The sequence below is a fragment of the Rhineura floridana genome, chromosome 5 (genome assembly GCF_030035675.1).
Source record: "Rhineura floridana isolate rRhiFlo1 chromosome 5, rRhiFlo1.hap2, whole genome shotgun sequence".
NCBI classification, from domain to species: Eukaryota; Metazoa; Chordata; class Lepidosauria; order Squamata; family Rhineuridae; genus Rhineura; species Rhineura floridana.
The window spans coordinates 81059729-81070239 of NC_084484.1; the positions used below are offsets into that span (position 1 = coordinate 81059729).

Sequence of the window (10511 nt, forward strand, 5' to 3'; positions counted from 1 at the left end):
ACAGCAATCAGCCTGGTGAGTCACCACAGATTACTTTCTATCAGCAATTTACCCCTCTTATTAGGCTGACTCACACCACAAAGTTTTTACATGGTGAAATCAACATGAGTGGACTTTTTATCTGAATTCTGGCATGTAAAACTAATCTTATGAACGCTTAATGTGTGCCTGGATGCAGGCACTTTATTCACACTGAATAAAGTGGGAATGATTTACATGTTTAGCATTGTGACATGTTGGCAAGAATCAGTTCAGAACCATAAGCCACAGTTAGCCCAGAAATCAACCTAAGTCTTAGATTCTAAGGCATGTCCACATACAATTTCCTTCCCAAGGACCTTTTGGCACTTGGTGAGTTTCAAGCTAGAGCACTCAAAAGTCTGATTAAAACATGGTAAAATAATGCACAGTTTTGATGTAGTAAATTTGCACTTGCGTATGCATACAGCCAATACCAGCTATGTTATGGTACTGAAGGGATAGCTCCTTTAATAAATAGCATTCAAGTGTTTATGCATGAGTATTTTCACATATAACCTGAATTCAGTAGAAGGGCCATACTCAGTGATACTGTACTTGCTCTGCATTCAGAAGGCCACAGGTTCAATCCCCAGCATCTCCAAGTGGAACTGGGAAGGATCCTATCTGAAATCCTGGAGTGTCACTGCCTGTTTGTATAGACAATACTGTGCTACGTGGACTAGTCATCTGACTTAGTATAAGACAGTATAGCTAATCTTTAGTTTATACTCCTAACATCAGCACTTCACTAGCTGATTTTTTTTACTAAATCAGTATTAAAAAGATGGCTGGAAGGATGGTAGCTCAGTGGTAGTGCATCTGCTTTGTATGCAGAATGTCCTAAGTCGAATTCCTGGCATATCCAGGTAGGGATGGAAGAGGTTCCTGTCTGAAGCCCCAGAGAGCTGCTGCTAGTCAGTATAGACAATACTGAGCTAGATGGACCAATGGTCTGACTCAGTATAAGGCAGCTTCCTATGTATCCTATAGATGTGTGCCACTTATTGTTGTAAACTCAGTCATACTCGCAAATACCACTGAATAAAGAGTGAATGATTTACATGTTTAGCATTGTAGCATGCTGGGAAGAATCAGTCCAAGAATCATGAGCCACAGCTGGCCCAGAAAACAGTCTAAGGCAAGTCCACATACAGTCCCAAGTAAATCCGAAAGTCTCTGTGGCATTATATTCTGGAACTCCAGTCAACAGTCTGTTGGATGCAATTCTTGCTTTCCAGGGCAGGTAGGCAGGCAGAAAAAAATATGGCGTAAGTCAGAGGAAGAGACAGAGTTTCAGTGAGGGATAGTCAAACAACAACAAAAAACCAGCAGCTGAAAGGATTGGACTGCAGATGCAAAACTGGTCCAGCATTCCCTGGGGGCTTAGTAACCCCAATCAGACTGCAACTGATCAGCAATAAGTGGGGCATAGACATTAAAAAATATATGGCAAGAAAGACTTAGTCAAGGCATCCAGTCCTGAGACATGGAGGTCTGGAACTTTATGTGGGTGATGCATTCTGGATGTGACATATATCACAAAAGTGCATGTGAATAAAAGATGACACCTGAAGGGTGTTTTGGTCTTTCCCTTCTTTCTACACTTCAGTTCAGTTGCATCTGTTAATTTACCTTAATGTCATTTGTAACATGTGTACAGAGCTCCAGGTACGTGTCTGATAATAGTGGACAATCTTGTAGGTGGTGGTTTTGATAATTTGTTGTGTCAGTTTCATATTGCATAATTTACAGGACTCATAATCTTAAAGACCAACATTTATTTTATTTATTTTGCAAGATATAATGTTAGGAGACCTATGGAATTGTTCTGATCCATAAAAACTTCCATCATCACAGAAACTCAAAAGCTCATGCAAGAGACCTCAAAGGAAGGCTGTTAGCTGGTGCTGATTTGGAGCAGGGGAGGTGCAAGACTCTGTACACTACTGCAGGTACTGGCCCAGAGATTCTTGGCATGAGTTCAGGACCATGGCTGGCAATCTTGCAACTAAGGTAACAGACATGTTACCTCAGCATCAGGCTGGAGCAACCGCCAGGGGTTTATAGCCTAGCCAGCAGAGGCCCTGCTGCATCTAACTATCTTAAAGGACCTGCATGTCTTGTTCTGCAAGCACTGGGTCCTTGGAATACCACTGATTTGACTAGGTAACACTCCTCAAGTTGGAGAACACTTCTTCTGTTCACTAGAGGAGTCTGAGGTTCACTCATCATACTTGGAGGGTTGTAGCACTTCATCAGGTTTTAGTGTATGCTGTACAGGATCCAAGGTGGAGGGCTGGTGAGTGAAACGGACTTCTCTGAGATGCTTCTGCTGAATTCAGTCTCTGAAGATTCTTGATCCAGGCCATGACAAAAATCAAGCTTTGGCAACAGGTAAGTACCAAGGCTATTTAAGGTAGTTGCAGACAGTGACTAACACCTACAATCAACCATAGGTGTTATTGTAGGCTAATTCTGTTGATTGTTGTTAGTGCAGACGTACTAACAGGGTCTGCATGAACCAGGTCTAGTAATGCTAATGCCCTGTGCAAGATGGCATTTTCTTAGATGGATGCTTTGCTTCCTCTTTGGAACTCTTGGTACTTGGGGAAGCAAATCTCTGCAAGCACCGTTAGTTGTGGATGTTGCTTTAACTCTAGCAACATACTTTTAAAAAATCCTCAGTGTAAACAGAAACTAAAACCAGCTGTAGCAAAATGACTCATAGCTAATTTTACAAATAAACTGTATTATTTAAATGTCATGTCAGACAAAGGAAAGGCAACTGAAAAAGAATGGATTTTTGCAGAGGAGGAGATGGGGAAAAGTCAGAAGATGAAGTGAGAAAGGACATGTAAAATGAAGAAGAGTATGCTTTAAGCTGGATTTCTGCATCAAGCAGGGATTTGGACTTAATGGCTTTATAGGCCCCTTCCAACTCTACTATTCTATGATTCTATGGAGAAAGTTCACTGTGAGGTATCAAAGCTAAGTAACAAAACAATGTGTTGGAAAACTTCACCAAAGTTCACCACATGACCTCTTTTACCTCTTTTGTTTTGCCTGAATATAAAAACCTAAGCTGTTAACAGACAAGTGAGACATTAAAAATATAGAAAATATACAGGAGTATTTCCACCTACTTGGACACTCTAGCACTGATTCTAGAGCCACTGTAACTAAACAGCATTTAACATATCATAAAGAAATATGTGGGAGATGGTGATCTATAGCATAATGCTTATTATGCATTGTTTTACCTTTAATGTATGCTGCTTAGCTGTTGGAAGCAGCCCTGGTTTTATACTTGAAAGTCATATACAAATATTTTAAATGTATAAACAACATTGCCAGTTTATGCATGTCTACTCAGAAATAGGGCTTACATCTAAGTAAGTATGTATAGGATTCAACTATAAGTATATAAGTCATGGTGCATGAAGCAGGGAACAAGCATCAGGCTGAGTGCTCATCTCCTCTAATCTGATCCTGGTTTATTATCCTGGTCTGCTAACTGACATTAAGACAGAATTCTCCAATTTCAATGTAATTAAAAACTTTGGCTCAAAACAAGCTTGGAATATAGCACCAAAGCTGGTATTTAAAGCTATGAGGAGAGGAGTGATGTCCATCTTCCTGGCTTCAAAGATCATGGTTCATGATTATGAAACTCTGAAATAATTTATGTATTTTCTTTAGTAGTTGGGGCGAAACTCAGACAAAGATAAATATTTTAAGTATTTTTAAAACTGTAATCCTAGACATACTTACTATGGATTAAGTCCCCTTTTGGGCCATCTCGCTGGGATGGGTATATTTCATATTGCTCATTTATTCACTTCCCATTTGGAAGGCCAGACCCAGAAGGTGGTGCTTGGAGACCTTTGGCCTGTGACATGCTACAAGGTTCTATCTTGTCTCCCATACTTTTTAATATCTATATGAAACCATTGAGTCAGGTCATCTGATATCTGGGCTGAGAGATCACAGGTTTGCAGATGACACACAGCTCTACTCTTGTTCCCATCATCCAGTCTCAAGTAGCAATATGGTGTCTGGAATAATTTCAGGAGTAGGTGGTGGTTAACTACCTAAACCTTAATCCAGACAAGATAGAGTACAATTAGTCACTGGCAATCTAGATGAGGTGTTTCAAACCATCTTCGATGGGGTACATTCCCCTTGATAAGCAGGTATCTGGCTTGGAGGTAGTACTTCCTTCATTGCTTTCTCCAGATGCACAGATGGTGGTGGGTGCTAGTACTAGTTATTATCAGTTTTGCTTAATATACCTGCTATGACCTTGCCTGGAAAAAGCAGATATGGCTTCGGTCATACATGCTTCAGTTACCTCCACACTGGATCATTGTAATGCACTCCATGTGAGATGGCCCTGAAACTTCAATTTTGTCTGGTGCTTGCAGGTAAGAACATGTAACACCAGTCTTATTTTGGCTCTATTGGCTTTGCATTTGCTTTCAGGCTCAATTCACAGTGATTGTTCTACCATTTATAGTCCTAACTAGCTTAGGATCTTAGGGATCACTTACTCTCATATAGGCCTGCTTGGGAATTAAAATTAATTTTGGAGCCATCTCAGGAAATTTGGCAAGAGAGTGTAAGAGACCGGGCCTTCTTTGTGGTAGAGTCACAATTCTGGAATGCCTTCCCAACTGAAATTCATCAGGCTCCTTTTCATGTCTTTTGCCAGAAATTGAAGACTGCCTTTTCATGTGTAATGCAATTTTATTGTTGGTTGGTTTAACGTATCACATCTTTTATTCTTGCCAGATTTGTGTTTTGTTTTCAAGTGTTAATTATATTATTGTTATTACTTTTAGAAATTGTTTGCACATGCATTTTTATTATATGTTTTTGTAATTACATTGAATGCTACTCTGGATACTTTTAGTAGAAGAGTTGGGTAGAAATAAAAATTATTATTAAACTCAGTAGAGCCTGCTTTTGAGTGAACATGCTTAGGACTGCTGCATTTCCCATTAATTTCAGAGGAAGCAAGAGAAGCACTGTTATGAATGGACCTTGAACTTCCTCATGAGCACAGCTCACTAGAAATGCAAGTTCCCCTATTAAGCGAGAGCAGCAGGATCTTTTGCTGGAGTTACCCGCACGTCACCCCCAGAGCATGTATAATTTTACCCTTAACCTAATGATGCATACACAGAAAGTAAAATAAAGAGTGGTTTCATTAAGAGAAGAAACAAGGAAAAATATTGCAGTTTACAATTACAGTTAACAATGAGCAGCTTTCTAACTATTATTCATTCATTCAGCAACACTGGATCGACTAAAGCAAAGAGACTAACCCTATGAACACTTTCACATTAAGTTCACCCACACAGAAAGAAAAAGGAAAGAAAGAGGCCCAGAAGTTGCATATACCTTTCCTGGAGAGTTGCTGCAAGACTAAGGCTGAGAGAGGGAGAGAGATTTTCATATCTAACTCAATGAGACAAAGCTTGCCCTTATGTAACCAGCACTAGATTTGGAAGATCTCACCCAAATCCTTAGCTCTGAAATTGTCCCAAAGATGCTAGGGTGAGTTGGTAAGAAAAGCAGCTGTTGAGACCTCCAGAAGGAAGAACCCCTGATCTCTTCCAACCCCTCATGTTTTTTTATACCTTTTTCTAACTAAACTGACCCCAATGTAAATGTGACCAGGAAGATGTGGACCAACCCATTTCCTGATAATTCCCAGATAATAGGTGTGATCTCTCCTGTAGATTCCTGATGATTCCTAAAGGTTAAGAGTTTCATAATCCTTATGTAAAACCGTTTATTTGTTTGAAAGGAGTGCCTGATTCTTACTGGGCAACATTCTGCAAATTTCCATAGGAGTCAGGAAGTCTATACCCTCAGACTTTTATTATATGTTCTCAGGGGTCACAGAGAGGCTGTTTCCCAGGAATCTTTGCTGTTGCAGGTTTTCCAGACTCTGGTTCACTGAGGTGAATCAAAGATTAAAAATTCCCAATATTTGATTCCTTACAGCATGCAGCTATTTCATTTACCCATCTTATTCATTTTTTTAAATCCCAAGATTTTTTTTCATCGTTTCCTTCAGTTTATCAAGTTTAGACTGCAATTCTAATCTTACATACCTTGGAGTAAGCTGCACTGAATTTAATAGGACTTACTTCTAACTGAGTAGACATGGTTCGAATTGCACTCTTGGGATTATATTGCAGCTATTCTAATAGAGGCAATGGTTTTTGCAGAACTATGTAAGTCTTGTAGCCAGCTTCTGAAGTGGATTCTAGTTTGTGAAAGTTAATGTAATAAATTTGTTACTCTTTAAGCTGCTATAAGACTCTTCTGTTGTGGCATAGCAGAGTTCTCTATGGGAGTTCAGCTATGATTCATAAACTTGCAGTACAATCTGATGAATGACTTTTCAGATGAAAGCTCCATTCATTCCAAAGTGTATAGGATAGCAGCCCCGGTCTCAGAAGGCATAGTCAAGATTATGGAATGCCGCAACACTCTTTGCAGACCCCTTACTGCTAAGCAACCTGTAACTTATTGGAGCAAAAAGTCCTTTTTTAAAGATGGATTTACCTTGGGGCCAGCATGTAATAGTCCCCAGGCGGCAGATTGATGATTTGGTAGTGGCAGCAAAATATTGTTTTTTTGCCGCACTCACTGCCCCTAAATACAGCTTACCATAGGCACTTACTAGTATGTAATTGCATCCACCAGGAGTTCAACTCCATTTGCACTCAAGCTGTCTCCTATATTGTGTCATCGCTCTCAGCTCCGGGGTATACTGATGGAGAACCCCTAAAGGACCCCCAGCAAAGATCCCACAGGAGAAATACAAAAATTCTCCAACATTTTGGTGTTAGCAGTGGGATTCTGGTGCTCCAAGAATGGTGCTCGCCAGGGCCCCTTAAGGGGTTCTCCATCATGGAGCTGTACGAGCTCTACACAGGAGAGGGCGCTCAGGAGCAATCGTGTCAATCACCCGGATCATTTCTGTATTCCACAGTTCAACCAGGGGTTCGACAGGAGTGCCAGCTCTATCAGCCGGAAAACTCCCCAGAGCCCTTTGGAAACCATCCGGATCCATTAGTTGCTGGGGGCGGACCAACTTAATAAGTCCCCCACCCTTGCAGAGGGGAAAAGCTGCTGTAAGTCTAAACTTCAGCAAGCAGTGATCTGTCCATAACAGAGGGACTGATGTAAGCCCCCCCACATTCAGATCACCATCTCCATATCCAGTTGCAAAAACCAAGTCTAGAGTATGCCCTGCTACATGTGTTGGGCAAATGGCATGTTAGTACGCTGATGACAAGCAGCTCTACTTCTCCTTTTCATCTTCTTCAGGTGAGGCTGTCAATGTGCTAAACCGGTGCCTGGCTGCGACAATGGACTGGATGAGGGCTAATAAACTGAGGCTCAATCCAGACAAGACTGAGATGCTGCTAGTGGGTGGTTCTTCTGACTGGATGGTGAATGTCCAACCTGTTCTGGATGGTGTTGCACTCCCCCTGAAGGAGCAGGTTCGTAGCTTGGGGGTTCTCCTAGAACCATCTCTGTCACTTGAGGCTCAGGTAGCCTCGGTGGCACGGAGTGCCTTCCACCAACTTTGGTTGGTGGCCCAACTACGTCCTATCTGGACAGGGATAACCTGGCTTCAGTTGTCCATGCTCTGGTAACCTCCAAATTAGATTACTGCAATGCACTCTACGTGGGGGCTGCCTTTGAAGACGGGTCGGAAACTGCAGCTTGTGCAAAATGCAGCAGCCAGATTGGTAACAGGGACCAGATGGTCCGAACATATAAAACCGATTCTGGCCCGCTTGCATTGGCTGCCTGTATGTTTCTGAGGTCAATTCAAGGTGCTGGTTTTGACCTATAAAGCCTTACACGGCTTGGGACCACAATACCTGATGGAATGCCTCTCCTGATACGAACCCACCCATACACTACATTCAAGATCAAAGGCCCTCCTCAGGGTGCCTATTCCGAGGGAAGCTCGGAGGGTGGCAACAAGGGAGAGGGCCTTCTCAGTGGTGGCCCCCAAATTATGGAATGATCTTGTTGACGAGGTGCGCCTGGTGCCAATACTGTTATCTTTTCGGCACCAGATCAAGACTTTCCTCTTCTCCCAGGCATTTTAGCATGTGTTTTTAAATTGTTTTTTAAAAATGTGTTTTTAGATTTGTATATTTGTTTTTAATGTTTTTAATTTTTGTAAACCACCCAGAGAGCTTCAGCTATGGGACAGTATACAAATGTAATAAACAACAACAACTATAAAACAAATGAAATCTCTTTCATCATTGCAGCATCTTTTTTGTTCCTTTGGATACAGTTAAGCTTCCATGCCCTGTCCTTTACATTTCTTTATCAAGTCCTGTTCTAGGCTCCATCTTTATCTTGTATGTCTAATTTTAGATTGTAATCCCTCTAAGTCAGGGCCCTTCTCATTCTGTATTCGTGCAGCAAATAACTAATATAATACAAACAGTAAATCCAATAGTGGTATCAGCTGCAACAGCAGTAGCAGATAACCAAAACTGATACCCAAAATTGAAGAGCACGAAGGATAAAGAATGTTGCTTTAAATATTTCTTTAACTTCCAGTAGTGGATGTGTATGAATTATTTTACAGTGACATCCTCTCTTCTTCAGCCATCTAGTATATACATGGCCAGAGCATAATGAAGGCAGAACTGGAGTGGCAAGATCTCACATACAGTAGCTACTTGCACATGACTGTCTGGTCATTTGAAATTATGCTAGGCGTCATAAACATATAGTTTTTATCATGTGGTTGTAGTGCAGGAACTAAGGAACCAAGCTGTGAATGAGTCAGTACCTGGTTTAACTCTCAGCTCTGCTATGAACTCACTAGGTAGCTTTAATAAACCATAATCTCTCAGTGTTAGCCTCTCTATCTGCAATATGGAAATACTAATGCTATGTAAATTTTTGTGAGGAGTAATGAAGCAACATACTTTAAACATTCTGAGGCACCATATAAATACATGAACTAGAACTAGGGAGGCTCAAGTCAAACCCCCACTCAACCAAGGGGCACACTGGATGACATTGGGCCAGCCATTATAACTCAGTCTACCCTACCTGACAGAGTTACCAGATCCATGTACACAAGTTTCTAGAACAGTTCCTTCCACTTACACATCACTGCATCTCAGAGCCTCCCTCCCTCTCACACTGTTCTGATGATAAAATGAGCAAAGTATATAACATAGTCTACCCTGAACTACTTTGACAGGATGGTTAATAAAGACTACCCCTATGAACTTTATATCACAGAATGGCCATTGTAAAAATAACTTTTCTACTATGTTTTGTACATTTATACCATTACCTCTCAGTTCTTATCTGTTTTGGTGTCTTGCTTGCATTACACTATGCCCTCAAATACTGTGTACACCCTTTTGAGGGGGTGGTGGTGGAAACCAGTGATTGTGCTTCAAGAAACTTTTTATTTTTTAAATGTATATCAATAAATGCACACTGAGATATCTTTACATTGCTATTTCAGGTGCGATTTTAGGCAAAAATAGTGACTTATAAACATTTAAATAAATAAAATATTGTTTAGGAGTAATTATCTGATTTTGTAATTACATGTAAGATTGATTTATTTTTAGCAGAGAAATATAAAAGCATCACTCACCTTTCGCTGACATTTGTAGGAATGAATTGCTACAGCTCCTTCTATCTTGTGTTTTTGATGGCCTACCATTCTTGCTAAAGTGCTTCTCTTTCACTCTGCTTTCTGCAGTTTTCACTTATAAACTGAGCATATTTAAAATTGCTCTGGGTCACTTGATAAAAAGTCAGGGTTTTTTGTTTCCCCTCAAAGTGGACAAAGGTTATGCCAAGCTGTTCTGCATGACAAGGATTAAAGATCATGTCAGCGTAAGCTGCTGGTGATAAGACTATTTACAAAAGGACAACCAAAGTCTGCAGGCAGCTTTCCTCCATCTCAAGACCATACACATTTATATGCACACTTGGACCTGGGAAAAATCCGTTGAGATTCAATTGGAGTTACACAGCAAGAACTAGCATGTTTATTTGGAATGAAAAATTGTAAAGAAGAAATTAGGCTTTGTATGCAAAAAAGTTTAGCACAAGGATAAAAAGACGATTGTTTAAGCTGAACTGGAGCTATGGCAAGTTTCAGTTTGAAAAATTAACTGTGTCATTGGTTAAAATGCTGTTGTTGACTGAATGAAATGAGACACTTTAGTGTGCATGAGCAGAGAAGTTTGTGCATTTCAAAACTCCAATGTCATTTTTTCCCCTCAGAAAAATAATTGAAATGTTTGCAAGAGTCTGAGTTGCTGTGCAGCAAGACTCACTACGCTCAATTAGACTTCTTAGTAAGCTTGTTAAGGATTGGACTTTAGAGAGCCTATATGGACCAATGGACAAGAATCAACTTGGACCTGCCAGATGTGGTTACCTATCACATGGCCTTGAATGTG

The 10511-nt window shown here is 40.5% G+C and overlaps 1 protein-coding gene across 1 annotated transcript in view; it reads right to left on the bottom strand.

The window, feature by feature from the left end:
• Positions 1 to 9796, bottom strand: part of PCYT1B (phosphate cytidylyltransferase 1B, choline) — a 48935-nt gene extending 39139 nt beyond the window's left edge. Inside the window, exon 1 of the mRNA XM_061627341.1 lies at positions 9695 to 9796. Within this exon, the coding sequence (XP_061483325.1) occupies positions 9695 to 9763 (69 nt within the window). The 5' untranslated portion in view covers positions 9764 to 9796. The remainder of the gene's footprint in view (positions 1 to 9694) is intronic.
• Positions 9797 to 10511: the final 715 nt, after the last annotated feature.